General features: G+C 40.9%; 1 protein-coding gene across 6 annotated transcripts in view; it reads right to left on the reverse strand.

Moving 5' to 3' along the window:
* Positions 1-784: 784 nt before the first annotated feature.
* Positions 785-16,525, reverse strand: part of mybl1 (v-myb avian myeloblastosis viral oncogene homolog-like 1) — a 113,369-nt gene continuing 97,628 nt past the window's right edge. For 5 of the 6 annotated variants that reach the window (XM_068031930.1, XM_068031933.1, XM_068031929.1 and 2 more), the window contains 2 exons: positions 14,519-14,665; positions 785-3,830 (listed from right to left, as the gene is read on the reverse strand). In XM_068031930.1, the coding sequence (XP_067888031.1) occupies positions 3,705-3,830; positions 14,519-14,665 (273 nt within the window). In that variant the 3' untranslated portion in view covers positions 785-3,704. The remainder of the gene's footprint in view (positions 3,831-14,518; positions 14,666-16,525) is intronic. The other variant, XM_068031934.1, reaches the window with a different exon arrangement.

Below are 16,525 nucleotides of genomic sequence, written 5' to 3' on the forward strand. Positions count from 1 at the left end.
CATTGCAAGCATAAAATGGCTCTTGATTAGGTTTCAAATTGTCTCAATTGGCTGTCCACCCTCAGGAACAGACTTTTCCGACTTCACCCCCAAGCTGCCCTTGGAAAAAACTGAAGAAGGAAGACGTCGGGCTACTGGCCAATGGCATTTTCTGCTATTTTACGCCGCCTCCTCCTCCCTACCCCCTCCACCCCACCCCAAGTTTTGCCCTCACTATACGTGTCGAAGTCAAGAAATTCAGCACAGACCAGGAAATGAACTTGGAACTTTCTGGTCTGTAGTTAATTTCATACATAAAAAGTGGTGCATGATGCAGGTTTTCAAATTCTTTTATAGGAAAAAAAACTCCCTCCCCAAATCCAGCTATTCAGTTAGCGCCAGTTTTGCAATCTATTTCCTACATCTTTTTGGTTGATCACACCCCATTAGACTATTTACAGGGATATCACACTGCCCATTGCTAGGCTGCTACTTAACTTGGTTATGAGTAAGTACTTAAATCCAGTGTGATGAAATTTCCCTTTTATGGTAAAAGGCTGTTGAATAATCATGGCAGATATGGAACTCATGATGTGCAACTAGCAGAAGGGGAAGCCTGTATCCTGTAAGTAGTGAATCAGTGTACTACCACGCTAGGTCAGTGGGCTCACACACCCACTAAATTTTAATTAATCTCTTTTGTTTGGATTTCAGCTATTTTTTCATTGTTTTATTTTTCCACAGATAAACAGGATTTTAAAAAACTTTTTAAAAAGGTACACAACTACATTTTTAGCACACAGCAATTTATTTTGACAACATACATACACTCTACATAGACAGTTGGTGCACCATTTTTTTGATAATGGCAAAGAAAGGACATGCACCAGTATACTAAAACACATGTGTGACAGATCACTGCAAAAGCTTAACCCATATGGCAGTATAATGGCATTAATTAACAACCTTTCAGTGTTTATACAGCATCCATGAATAATGCAAGACTGATAGTCAAAAATGGTGTTACATAAATCCAGAGACTACGCAATCAGAGCAACTGCGGGATTTATATAACTGCTACATGTATGACATTCAAAACTTCAACCCTGCAGAAACAAAACCACCTAAAAACACACCAAAAATAAAAAACACAACCTTCAAAAGTGTCCAATTAAAATGTGCTTAGCCAACACAGCATGCAAGATAGAACCTTCACACATAAAATAGCTGTTAAATGTTACAGAATCACTGTTTCCATCATACAAACTATGTACATTCTATACACAGTGCATCAGATGCTCCCTTTTCCATCTCTCAGTAGCAGCAAGCATATCCTGCTATTGTGCATAGCAGTACAACTCAGGAGAGGAAAGAGTGTCTAAATATTTTATAGCTATTTAATAACTATGTACTATTTTGGTTTTTATTACATGTCAGTGCTACATCTCCATGCACACAATTGTACTCTGCAGATCCACAAAACTGAAACCTTTCTTAAAAAAAACAAAAGCATACACACATTTCTTTAAAATAAAAGTGCAAATATCTAAGTTCAGGCAACTTGAAGCCAATGTTTTACCTAGGCATAGAACCAAAAGGTTCATTTTAAATTTGAGAAATCATTTTTTAACATTCAATGAGATCAATATAATTTGTTCCTCTCTTCTGAAATAATTTTAAGATTAAATTGCTTGGTTTTAAGCATATATCTTAAAAATAGGGGAAAAAATTGAATTAAAAAATACTGAGCTCAAGGAGTATGCTTTTCCCCTCCAATTTGCTGCAATATGGTGATACCATAATTGAGTTGAGGAAACCTCTTAAGTTGACATGTCATTATAGTTGCATGAACCACAATAAGGCAAGGCAATATGAACATATGCACTAACAATTTAATCCAACAGATAAAAAAGGTAATTTAATTAGGTTTGCATAACCAAAGTATGCGGAAGGAACAAAAATCAAATTAATTTGATATTGAGTTAAAAGATTGTCAGCTGAAGTTGTAGCGCAATATATATAATTACCACTCTAAGTTGTTGCAAAAGTTCCCTCTCCCCACTATTTATAAATAATGTAATGAGAATGATATAATTATGCCATTAAAATGATATTGATCGGGTGTGACGTCATGAAAACAAAAAAGATGAACACCTTCTGGGCTTATACTCCCTTCCCAGAACTGCAACATTTTTCATAAAAGTAGATTGCAATTGGTGGAGTTAATGCTTCTTGTATTAAATTGAACATCTTTGTTTACAGTACATTTGTGGAAGTATATATTTTATGAAAAACTAGATAATTATGAATTGTAATCTTAAGGTGCAACTGGCTAATAATGGACTTGCATGTAATAATATCTTGCTAAAAAATAAAATAAATGGCAGACCAGATCAACGGCAGCATTTCATGTTCTTTGCTTGTATAGTCAATTCTCAATTTAACAAGGCAGCACATCCATTATTGGTTAAACATTTAAGTGCAGAGTATAATGATATTGCGATTGTGACTAGATTTGGAAGTGGAATGGTATTAACTCATTTATATTTACAGAGACAGGATATGCTACTGTAAAATGCTTAGGATACAAGTTAGTGCACAGTTCTCATTCTGGTTCTTCGCCCACCTTCTCTCCTAGAAGGTATGGTGAGAAGGAGGGAAGCAGCACAACAGCAGTTTCAAGCAGGAGCATCAATCAGCAGTTAATTTATGTAAAGGGAGTTTAGGAAAGTTTTCTCCTGTCTGCTCATGCCTTAGGTCCAAGTAATCTATGGAACATGGAGACAACTGAAAGTGAACACAAACCCCTGCCCCCAATCAACCAGTCCAATTTAATGGTCATATCTCAAGATTTCTGTTAAGTATCTAAATATGAAGAAAATTCATATGTTCAGATGTGCATATTTTGGAATGTGTGATCAACATTTCTTATAAACAGGAATCAACAGTGGCTTCTAGGTGCTCGATCCATACACATAAATACTATTAAGCTGAAAATAATTTAAAGAAAATGTACCCTTTCCTCCCAATTAACAACTTTTCCCTGCTTCTACATACAATACATTCAAAACGCTATCTCACGTTTCAGATACCTGTGTTAAATACTGGTATTTCACCATTGTGAAATAAAAAATTCTTCATCCTGTCTACTTACATTATAAAAACACTTGGTTTTATGCTTCACTTACATTTATTTGATCATATATTAACATATGTTCAAAATAAAGCACACCATACAATAGGAAATTATCTTGTTTTGTCAATTGCCGAATATCTCATCTTAGTTGGTTTAATTTTTAATGCTTGATTACAAGCAACAAATCCTAATTGGTTATGTTTGGTTAAGAATTTGGATCAGTTGCAAAAATATAACCACATGACAATTACCCATTATATGGCCTTATATCCATCAATAGCATTTAGTCTGTTCTTTTTACAGCATATTCCAGACAAAAGAGTGCAACTCAAGACAGTACTTTTCTCCACCTTTCCATCCATTGTGTTTCATTTGGCTTTAAATATAAGCACATATTACATTTAGCAAAAGCAGCTTCATTTTAGTTTTGGTTAGGTTTTTTACGTCAGAATTTTAAACAGACTCAAACCTCTTCATAGAAATCACACCTGGGTGGGTTAGGAGTTACGTTTATGATTAAAGACACCAGTTCTAAATGATCTGCATCAGTTTTAGTGTAGATTGATGAGGCTCCTTCGTCAGTGGCCAGTTACAGGATCAGACTCCTGCTTGTGTTGCTGCCATTATACGCATTCAGGTACCTCCGAGCCTGCTCAGTCATTATTAGCTGATCTTCCGTCTTCCCACAAGCTACTGCTTCCCATTCACTGCTCATCTGTGATTCATACAAAATAAAATGCATCATAAACAGGAAAAAGTATCCTCAAAATTTCTATAAACTTAAAAACCAGAGTAGTTATCCATTAATTTGCTTAATGAATTCATTATTCTAATAATTGAAGTTTTTGATTAATACTTAATAAAACAACTTTGGGTCAAGATATATTTTTGCATCATTTCCTAACAGAAATTCACATTTGTGCTGCATTTGTAAGTAATCTTCCAATGTTTAAATACACGGATGTCTTAATGTTGTTTGGCCAATGAAATACTGCAAGTTAGATTACCTGACTTTTGAAAAGTCATCTTTATTCATGACCAGAACCATCAAGCATTTTTGTATAAATAATTTAGTAAAGTGACATTTGTTATCGATGGTGCATCTCCCCAAGACTACAAATTTGAGCATGCATCTGACCTAGTTGTTTATTGCCAGATTTGGCTTAACTCATATTTAAGTATTACCACCTCCTGCTCTTTTACATCAACTTGAACATGACCTCTTCATAGAAAATCACACCTAGGTGGGTTAGGAGTCCTCCAAAAGACAGTACTCCAACAACACCCTACACTTTTAGTACTGCACTGAAGTGTCAGCCTAGATTATGAGCTCATGTACTGGAGTGAGGCTTGAACCTACATCCTTCTAACTCAGAGGCAAGAGTATTGTCAACTGAACCAAACTGGCAGTGCATTTCCCACTGACACCCACCAATTCTAGTCTTGAATCCCCATCACTCTGCAATTTCTCTGCCATCTTCCATCATGCTCTCTTCACACTCAACTCCATGAGGCACAATATCTGTTGCCTTGATCCCCACCCCACTCAATCCCGGATAATTCAAGTTGCTTGCTTGGTCTCCACACAAGCTGACATTGTCCATGGTTCCCCTTCCACCCTCACAGCACTAGCCAATGTCACAGAATACATCCTTAAGTTATAGAGATATGTTATCTAGTTACAAATTTCCAATTTACCGTTGCTATCTTCTCAGGTTGAGGGGAACCTATTGCCCTCATACACGGATCCTACGTGCCTTGCATTTCAGAACTGACTCTCACAGTCCAATATCTATTTATATGGTTACAGTACAGTACTGATTATGTTAATGAGATTTTAATCCCAAGGATGGACTAATAATTCAGAGACTATAAATTTAAACTCTATCATGAGTGTTTGAAAATTTGAATTCAGTTTTTAAAAAAAATTGTGGGGAGTAAAGTAGGCATGCTGTCAGATTGTCACAGAAACCTAACTCGTTTGCTAATGTTCATTAAGGAAGGAAATCTGCCATCCTTCCCTGGTCTGGTCTAACTGCAATTCCAGTCCCAACCAAAGTGGTTGACTCTTAACTGCCCTGAAGTGGCTGAGCAGGACACTCAGTTGTATCAAACTGATGCAAACAATACTACATGGACTGCAGCACTTCAAGAAGGTGGTCAACTAGGCATGGGTAATAAACGCTGGCTTTGCCAGTGACACCCACATCCAGAGAATGAATATTAAAAAAGCATAACCAGAGGATGCAGCAAAGCATTTGCTTTGACCCACAAACTGGATACTGTAATCTCACAGTTGCCCCTAAATGCACTTCACCAGCTTGGTCTATTGAAAGATTGATTAACAATCTTGTAAGAACAAGGTTAACAACAAATCAAAGCAAAATACTGTGGATGCTGGAAATCTGAAATAAAAACAAGAAATGCTGGAACCACTCAGCAGGTCTGGCAGCATCTGTGGAAAGAGAAGTAGAGTTAACGTTTCGGGTCAGTGACCCTTCTTTGGAACAACAAATCAAGCAACTGAACAAAAGCAGCAATTCAGACTTCTTCAAAAAAAAACTATATCCAATGCACTCCTGTAATAACAAAAACAAAACAAATGCTATCCTGAATAGTGAATAGAGTATTCCCTTCTTTGGTTTTATTTTGTTCTGGATCAACTTCTATCTGCTAAATTTTAATTTCCAGTTCAGTGCAACATTCGCTTTTTCATAGCTTTGTTTGGGCCCAATTAACACCGAATATGGGTTTTTCTTTTCCTAACAGTGGGAAGTGGAATCTTACCAGACTACCCTGACAACCATCTCTGCTGAACTGGTGAACCTAGACATCTAAGCGAGAATAGTAGTGAATACTCATTGAAATGTTCAAAGTACTTTTCATTGTTTAAAGCAGGCAGGTTCAAACAGCCCATCTGGAATTTGATGAAGTAATGGAGAGGGTTGATGACGGTGGTGTGTTAATGTTTTGCATACGGACTTTCAAAAGGCATCTGATAAAATACCACATAAGAAACGTGTCCTTACCTGGTCTGGCCTACATGTTACTCCAGGCCCACAGCAATGTGGTTAACTCTTACATGCCCTCTGAAATGGCCTAGCAAGCCACTCAGTTGTACCTAACCGCTACGAAGTCAATAAAAAGGAATGAAACCGGACGGACCACCCGGCATCGAACTAGGCACCGGAAACGACAACGGCAAACCCAGCCCTGTCAACCCTGCAAAGTCCTCCTTACTAACATCTGGGGGCTTGTGTCAAAGTTGGGAGAGCTGCCCCACAGACTAGTCAAGCAACAGCCTGACATAGTCATACTCACAGAATCATACCTGACAGACAATGTCCCAGACACTGCCATCACCATCCCCAGGTATGTCCTGTCCCACCGGCAGGACAGACCCACCAGAGGTGGTGGCACAGTGGTATACAGTAGGGAGGGAGTTGCCCTGGGAGTCCTCAACATCGACTCCGGACCCCATGAAGTCTCATGGCATCAGGTCCTACTGATTACCACCTACCGCCCTCCCTCAGCTGATGAGTCAGTACTCCACCATGTTGAACACCACTTGGAGGAAGCACGGAGGGTGGCAAGGGCACAAAATGTACTCTGGATGGGGGACTTCAATGCCCATCACCAAGAGTGGCTCGGTAGCACCACTACTGACCGAGCTGGCCAAGTCCTAGATGACATAGCTGCCAGACTGGGTCTGCGGCAGGTGGTGGGGGAACCAACACGAGGAAAAAACATACTTGACGTCGTCCTCACCAATCTGCCTGCCGCAGATGCTTCTGTCCACGACAGTATTGGTAGGAGTGACCACCGCACTGTCCTTGTGGAGATGAAGTCCCGCCTTCACATTGAGGATACCGTCCATCGTGTTGTGTGGCATTATCACCGTGCTAACTGGGATAGATTTCAAACAGATTTAGCAATGCAAAACTGGGCATCCATGAGGCGCTTTGGGCCATCAGCAGCAGCAGAATTGTACTCAACCACAATCTGTAACCTCATGGCCCGGCATACCTCAAAATGAGGCGTCAACCTGGTGAAGCTACTACCGAGGACTACTTGCATGCCAAACTGCATAAGCAGCATGCAATAGATAGAGCTAAGCGATCACATAACCAACGGATCAGATCTAAGCTCTGCAGTCCTGCCACATCCAGTCGTGAATGGTGGTGGATAATTAAACAACTAACTGGAGGAGGTGGATCCACAAATATCTCCATCTTCAATGATGGGGGAGCCCAGCACATCAGTGCGAAAGATGAGGCTGAAGCATTTGCAACAATCTTAGGCCAGAAGTGCCGAGTTGATGATCCATCTCGGTCCTCTCCTGAAGTCCCCAGCATTACAGATGCCAGACTTCAGCCAATTCGATTCACTCCGTGTGATATCAAGAAACGACTGAAGGCACCGGATACAGCAAAGGCTATAGGTCCTGACAATATTCCAACAGTACTGAAGACCAGTGCTCCAGAACTTGCCGCACCCCTCGCCAAGCTGTTCCAGTCTAGCTACAACACTGGCATCTACCTGGCAATGTGGAATATTGCCCAGGTATGTCCTGTACACAAAAAGCAGGACAAGTCCAACCCGGCCAATTACCGCCCCATCAGTCTACTCTCAATCATCAGTAAAGTGATGTAAGGTGTCATCAACAGTGCCATCAAGCAGCACTTGCTTAGCAATAACCTGCTCAGTGATGCTCAGTTTGGGTTCCGCCAGGGCCACTCAGCTCCTGACCTCATTACAGCCTTGGTTCAAACATGGACAAAAGAGCTGAACTCAAGAGGTGAAGTGAGAGTGACTGCCCTTGACATCAAGGCAGCATTTGACCGAGTATGGCATCAAGGAGCCCTAGCAAAACTGGAGTCAATGGGAATCGAGGGAAAACTCTCCGCTGGTTGGAGTCATACCTAGCGCAAAGGAAGATGGCTGTGGTTGTTGGAGGTCAAACATCTGAGCTCCAGGACATCACTGCAGGAGTTCCTCAGGGTAGTGACCTAGGCCCAACCATCTTCAGCTGCTTCATCAATGACCTTCCTTCTATCATAAGGTCAGAAGTGGGGATGTTCGCTAATGATTGCACAATGTTCAGCACCATTCGTGACTCCTCAAATCTGAAGCAGTCCGTGTAGAAATGCAGCAAGACCTGGAGAATATCCAGGCTTGGGCTGATAAGTGGCAAGTAACATTTGCCCCACACAAGTGCCGTGCAATGACCATCTCCAACAAGAGAGAATCTAACCATCTCCCCTTGACATTCAATGGCATTACCATCGCTGAATCCCCCTTTATCAACATCCTGGGAGTTACCATTGACCAAAAACTGAACTGGAGTAGCCATATAAATACCATGGCTACAAGAGCAGGTCAGAGGCTAGGAATTCTGCAGCGAGTAACTCACCTCCTGACTCCCCAAAGCCTGTCCACGATCTACAAGGCACAAGTCAGGAGTGTGATGGAATACTCTCCACTTGCCTGGATGGGTGCAGCTCCAACAACACTCAAGAAGCTCGACACCATCCAGAACAAAACAGCCCACTTGATTGGCACACCATGCACAAACATTCGCTCCCTCCATCACCGGCGCATAGTGGCAGCAGTGTGTACCATCTACAAGATGCACTGCAGCAACGCACCAAGGCTCCTTAGACAGCACCTTCCAAACCAGTGACCTCTACCACCTCAAAGGACAAGAGCAGCAGATGCATGGGATCACCACCACCTGCAAGTTCCCATCCAAGTCACACACCATCCTGACTTGGAACTATATCGCCGTTCCTTCACTGTCACTGGGTCAAAATCCTGGAATTCCCTTCCTAACAGCACTGTTGGTGTACCTACCTCACATGGACATGGATGGGCAATAAATGCTGGCCTGGCCAGTGACGCCCACATCCTATGAATGAATTAAAAAAAAACATTCAGCCCACAATGGACTTTTGATCACCAGATGTTGAAGGTGGGGGAGCTCGCATTTCAGGTTGACTGCTAAGATGGCCAAATACACAAACGGACATGGGCAAACCAGCTATGACTAACCTGCTGGGCAACCTGTATTTTTTTGAATTTGTACAGACAGTTGGGGCAGAAAGCAGAATGCTCCTGGACTGAGAAGATCTCTCCTGGCTGGCTCACCACAGCCTCTCCTGTCTGCCTGCTCCCATCTTTTTCTCACAAGCCTCTGAATCCACTGAAGACACCTGAACCCCATGAGAGAAAAGTCTCCTACAGCAAACAAGGTTTAAGAAGAATACTGGGCCCCAACGAAAAGCAAGGTCTATCTACAATCAAGGACTCTATAGTGAGCTTGAAGAACCGTAACAACAACTCTTCAGATATTGCCTCAAAACTTTTCCACTTTATTTTTCCTCTGCTCTTTTCTGTCTCTATTTGCATGTGTGCAGCGTGTATGCATACTAGCGTGGGTGCGTCGTGTATCCGTAGGCGTTCATCGAATTAGAGTTTAAGTTTAATAAATTTCAACTTTTCTTTTTTAAACCCAAGAAAGCCTGTTTGTGCTGATTTCTTTGCCTTATAATTGGAAAGTGGTGAACAAGGATTCACCAAGGGGGAACTAAAAAACACGACGTTTTTAAAATTAAACCCTGTTATGATAAGATCAGGTAAAGGCTGAAAGGGAACCCCTAGACCTCTTTCTCACCTGGTTGTAACAATATCCTTTGGTAAGAAGGTGCTTCCCAGTACATGTGGTGGAAAGCTTACCTTTGTTTGGACCCTGCTCATCAATTATAGTTTTGTAAATTTTTAAGATCAACATTTGCAGCAGAGATCCAGAATACTTCCACGCCCTGCAGCCAATGAGTGTTGGGTCCTGGGCAGAAATCCACGGTCTCCTGAGGTGTATTCCATTTCTCTGCTGGCTTCTAAGCTTTGCTGTTACCTCCAGCAATTGCCAGAGTTTTCTACCAAGATCCTATCCTCTGCTGGACTGCCTGTATGTCAGTACCAGGCTTGCTTCTGTAGACTGAGCTAGCTCTGGTCATTGCTGCTGGTTTCTATGCTTCTCCATATTCTACTCCTGTGCTGAATGATCCCTTTGTAGATATTCACTTGCTTCCTCCCATGGCTGCTGACTCTGATCTGCTCCACTTGTTCTTCAGAACGGCATCACCCTTTGCTGGATTGGCTCAAGCTTCTGCTGCTGCTCCTGATCTTTTGCACTCCTATCCTCTGTACAGATGTTCCAAAGATTAGCTCTCTCAAGCTTCTGCTGATCAAGCTGAGCTGATCTTGTGGATTTACCCTTCACACTTCCCTGACTTCACTGCTGTTGGTCCCTGGGTTTTAATTGCACAGCTCCTCAGCTGGTACGCCAGATCTACAGGTGCAAACTCAGCCCATTTCCAATCTTCCTTTCCTCTCTCAAGTCCTTAAACATTGTGCTGGCTCCCAAATTTGTGCCTATTTAGGTTAAGGTCCTGTTGTTGCTGCAGCAGGGACGAAAACCTGATTGGAGAAATTCAAAGTCACAAGTGACATTCTCTGTGAAAAATGACCATAATGTAATATCCCTCCTCAACTGCTCTGCAGGCTTTAAGACAGTCATCGGAAGATAGGAAATAGGAGGAGTAGGCCATTCAGCCCTTCAAGCCTGCTCCACCATTCAACCAGATAATTGCTGATCTTCTACCTCAACGCCATTTTCCCCACACTATCCCCATATCCCTTGATAGCTTAAATATCTAGAAATCTATCAATCTCTGTCTTGAATATACCACAGCATTCCTCCTTCAACACCTCTCCTCTGTTATTCAGCTCAGTCTTGACTTCCCTTGCTTAGTTCTACTCTGGCCTATCTAATCACAGCCAAAGCATCTCCAGCAACAGCTTCTCTTCCTACCTTTGCACAATTACCTCCAGACACCCACAAGGGTCAATCCTTGGGCCCCTCCTCATCTACAAGCTGGCCCCTGGCAACATCGTACAGAAACATGAAGTCGGCTTCCACATGTACATTGATGACATGCAGCTCTACCTCTGCACGACCTCTTTTGATTCTTCCACTGCCTGTGTTGTCCTTATTCAACATCCAGTCTTTGACCAAGGTTTTGGTTAATCCTCCTAAAATCTCCTTAGGCTTAGCATACATTTTTCCCCATTACACCTCTGTGAAGTGTCTCCTGCCTTGTTTTATATTAAAAATATGATATAAATGCAAGTTGCTGCTTTTTGGAAGACAAAAAGTTTAAAAGTCAGTAGCTGAGATGGTTTCTAGCATAATATAACGAATATATAAAAAGTTAACTTGTTATTTGGCATCATGCCAAGCTCCAGAGTTGGGAAACCATTATATAGGATTGAATTCACTGCAAGAAAAAGCTTTACTGAGCATTGGATAAGTTGCCAAAAGTTACTTTTGAGAAACCAGAAACTCCAATAATATAAAAGAAAAATACTGCAGTTGCTGGAAAACTGAAATAAAAACAAGAAATGCTGAAAATATTTCAACAGGCCTGGCAGCATCTGTGGAGAGAGAAGCAGAGTTAACATTTCAGGTCAGTGACCCTTCATCAGACCACCACATACTTCAGTTCCTCTCAAGATGTCCCTACTGATGAATTGGAAGCATTTGAGACAATACTGACTGGTGCTGCTTTACAGTCATGTTATGAGCAAATTACATATGAACATGCAAATTAGGAGCAGAAGTAGGCCACTTGGCCCCTCGAGCCTGCTCCGCCATTCAATAAGATCATGGCTGATCTCATTGTAACCTCAACTCCACATTCCCGCTTACCCCCAATTGCCTTTCACCCCCTTGCTTATCAAGAATCTATCTACCTCTACCTTAAAAATATTCAAAGACACTGCTTCCACCACCTTTTGAGGAAGAGAGTTCCAAAGACTCACAACCCTCTGACAGAAAAAAACTTCTCCTCATCTGTCTTAAACAGGCAATCCCTTATTTTTAGACAGTGACGCTGAGTTCTAGATTCTCCCACAAGAGGAAACATCATTTCCACATCCACCCCGTCAAGAGCCCTCAGGATCTTACATGTTTCAATCAAGTTGTCTCTTACTCTTCTAAACTCCAGCGATACAAGCCTAGCCTGTCCAACCTTTCCTCACAAGACAACCCGGCCATTCCAGGTATTAGTCTAGTAAACCTTCTCTGAACCGCTTCCAATGCATTTACGTCCTTCCTTAAATAAGGAGACCAATACTGTACACAGTACTCCAGATGTGGTCTCACCAATGCCTTGTACAGCTGAAGCATAACCTCCCTACTTTTGCATTCAATTCCCCTCTCAATAAACAATAACATTCTATTCGCTTTCCTAGTTACTTGCTGTACCTGCATACTAACCATTTGCAATTCATGCACTAGTACACCCAGATCCCTCTGTAATCTCTCACCATTTAGATAATATGCTTCTTTTTTATTCTTCCTGCCAAAATGGACAATTTCACATTTTCCCACATTATACTCCATTTGCCAGATCTTTGCTCACTCACTTAGCCTATCTATATCCTACCCATCATTGTGTCATCAGTAAATTTAGCAACCATACCTTCGGTTCCTTCATCCAAGTCATTTATTATAAAGTTGAGGCCCCAGCACTGATCCCTGTGGCACACCACTCATTACATCTTGCCAACCAGAAAATGACCCATTTATGCCTACTTTCTTTTATTTTTTAATTTTTTATTTAGAGATACAGCACTGAAACAGGCCCTTCAGCCCACTGAGACTGTGCCGACCAAGAACCACCCATTTATACTAACCCTACAGTAATCCCATAATCCCTACCACCTACCTACACTAGGGGCAATTTACAATGACCAATTTACCTATCAACCTACAAGTCTTTGGCTGTGGGAGGAAACCGGAGCACCGGGCGAAAACCCACGCAGTCACAGGAAGAACTTGCAAACTCCACACAGACAGTAACCAGAATTGAACCCGGGTCCCTGGAGCTGTGAGGCTGCGGTGCTAACCACTGCGCCACTGTGCGTTAGCCAATCTTCTATCCAGGCTAAAATGTTACCCCCTACACCATGAACTTTTATTTTCTGTAACAACCTTTGATGTGGCACCTTATCAAATGCCTACTGGAAATCGAAGTACAGTATATCCACCTTTATCCACAGCACATGTTACTTCTTCAAAGAACTCCAATAAATTGCTTAAACATGATTTCCATTTCACAAAACTATGATTACTCTGCCTGATTTCCTTGAATTTTTCTAAGTGCCCTGCTAATAATAGCTTTTAACATTTTTCCTATGACAGATGTTGAGCTAATGGGCCTGTAGTATCCTGCTTTCTGTCTCCCTCACTTTTTGAATAAAGGAGTTACATTGGCTATTTTCCAATCTAATGGAACCTTCCTTGAATCTAGGGAATTTTGGAAAATCAAAACCAAAGCATCAACTATCTCACTAGCCACTTCATTTAAGACCCTAGCATGAAGTCCATCAGGACCTGGGAACTTATCAGCCCGCAGCTCCAACAATTTGCTCAGTACCATTTCTCCGGTGATTGTAATTTTCTTGAGTTCCTCCCTCCCATTTCCTGATTTACAGCTATTTCTGGGATGTTACTTGTATCCGCTATTGTGAAGACCGATGCAAAATAGCTGTTTAATTCATCTGCTATCTCCTTATTTTCCCTTCTTAATTCCCCAAACTCACTTTCTATAGGACCAAGGATCACTTTGTTACCCTTTTCTTTTTAAAATATCTATAAAATCTCTTGCTATCTGTCTTAAAATTTCTCGCCAACTTTCTCTCATACTCTAATTTTTCCCTCCTTATCAATCTTTGTCATTCTTTGCTGCTTTTTATATTCTGTCCAATCTTCTGACCTGCCACCCATGTTTTCTCAATTATGTTTTTTCTTTAAATTTGGATACTATTTTTAACTTTTTTAGTTAACCATAAATGGTGGTCGTCCCCTTGCAATTTTTCTTTCTCATTGGAAAGTATCTATCTGTGTATTGATATATTCCCTTAAATGTCTGTCACTGCATCTCTATTGACCTATCCCTTAACCTACTTTGCCAGTGGCTCCAAGTAGCCAGGATTGAAGGTATGTAGGATATATGGGAGGCATAGGATCAAATTGTAGTTTCTCCAGAAAGGGTTACAACCAAAAATACTATTTCCAATTTTTGTACCTCTTTTAAGTGAGCAAGCAACCAAGGATATATTAAACCACAAGAAGCACTCGTGAACCAAATTATCAACATGTAAGTGACATGGCTGAAGCAGTGTCTTGCCTGAAGTTGAAAGTTTCTAAATCAAGAATAATATTTAAAAAAACTGGAAGAATCTGATTACTTCTGTGAAACATGGACGAGGGTTAAAAGAAGAAATAATTTTTCGGCAATGCATGCAGACCTTTAAAAAACCAATGCCACAGCTTACCTGTATTGGAGTTTCAAATCGTACAGTTTTTGAAGTATTTTGCTGCTTTATCTCGGACAAGATAACATTTCTGCTCCAAGTACTCGTGATGTCTGATTTTTCAGGTAAAAGTGTCCTCAGCAATGAGCTGGTCAACAGGCTTTCAGACTGTAACACAGAGGCATCTTATTTCCCCCATTTATTTTTTTCCCTTTGATTCCCACATTATTTCCTAATGGAAAGGGCATGTAAGCAAACAACTTCTAAGTTCACCCAATGACTCAAGACAACTGCCAGCAGTCATGCAAGACTAACCTAGGCCAACTCACCTGTAATTTTCCCCTCCCTGCAGAAAGCAAGTAGCCTCAAAATAGAAAGATTTTAAAAATACATCTTTTGACTGGAGCAATGTTTAATTTAATAATTTTATGCCTTGCCACTTCTTCCTATTCTCTCCTGAAGGTGCTGACTCTTTTTAAGTATAATTCCACAGGTGCCAAAAGACCAGATAGACACAGATACACAAAATCCAGCAAGAGTCATCGATAGCAATCAGGAAAAGCAACCTTATCTGATTTGCACCAGAAGGAACAAGCTAGGATTACATAGGATATACAGCACAGAAACAGGCCATTCTGTCCAACCAGTCCATGCCGCCGTTAAATCTCCATTTGAGCCACCTCCCATCTTTCCTCATCTAAATCCATCATCGTAACTCTCTATTCCCTTCTCCTTCATATGCTTGCCTAGCTTCCCCTTAATTGCATCAACCATTCCCTCTGGTAGGGAGCTCCACATACTCACCACTCTTTGGGCAAAGAAGGTTCTTCTGAATTCCTTATTGGATTTCTTGGTGACTATTGTATATTGCTGGCCTCTAGTTATGCTCTTCCCCACAAGTGGAACTATTCTCTGTACTGTCTACCAAAACCTTTCATAATCTTAAAGACCTCTATTAGGTCACCCTTCAACCTTTTCTTCCCCCAAGAGAAAAGAGACCCAGCCTGTTCATCCTTTCTGATATGTATACCTGCACATTTCTGGCATCATCCTTGTAAATCTTCCCTACACCCTCTCCAGAGCCTCTATATCCTTTTTATAATATGGTGACCAGAACTGCATACAGTACTCTAAGTGTAGTCTAATCCAAGGTTCGAAACAGGTTTATCTTAACTTCTCTACTTTTCAATTCTATCCCTGTAGAAATAAAGCCTTGTGCTTGATTTGCATTTTTTTTAATGGCCTTGCTAATCTGTGGTGCAACTCATAATGACTGGTGTATTTGCATTCAGAGATCCCTTTGTTGCTCCACCCCACATTCATTAGTCTATTATGGGCCACCTTATTGAAGGCCTTTTGAAAATCCAGATAACTTACATCTACTACATTACCATTGTGTACTTTCTGTTACCTCCTCAAAAAATTCAATAAGGTTGGTCAATCAAGATTTTCCCATTATCCATGCTGACTATTCATTATTATTTTTTATTCTCTAGATATTCTTCTATTCTCTCCTTTTGTAGGGATTCCATTATTTTTCCTAACACCAATGTTAAGCTGACTGGTCTACAATTCCCTGGGCATGTTTTGTCCCTCATTTTAAATATAAGAATTAAGTTAGCTATCTGCCAGTCCTCTGGCACTACACCTTTTTCTAACGAGATATTAAATATGTGTCATAATGTCTATGCTAACTCTTCCCTAGATTCTTTTAATATGTGTGGATGCAATCCATCCATCCAGGGGCTTTATCTTCTTTGAGTTTGATTAGTTTAATACATCCCCTTTTTGTATTTTAAATGCACTTATCTCGTTACTCTTCTCATCATTCAATGTCATGTCCACCTGTTCTATCTAGGCTACATGGTGCTCTGTAGATAGATGCTGAACTTCTTTCAAAGAAGAATAAAGCCAAACCTATGTTGCACAAACTATAATGCTATCTAATTTAAGCATACCATTGTTGCCGTGCTTTTTTTTGCTTCTGTAGTAAAAATCTTGTCAAATTTATTTAATATTAATTTTAGC

The sequence above is a fragment of the Heterodontus francisci genome, chromosome 5 (genome assembly GCF_036365525.1).
Source record: "Heterodontus francisci isolate sHetFra1 chromosome 5, sHetFra1.hap1, whole genome shotgun sequence".
Classification (NCBI taxonomy): Eukaryota; Metazoa; Chordata; class Chondrichthyes; order Heterodontiformes; family Heterodontidae; genus Heterodontus; species Heterodontus francisci.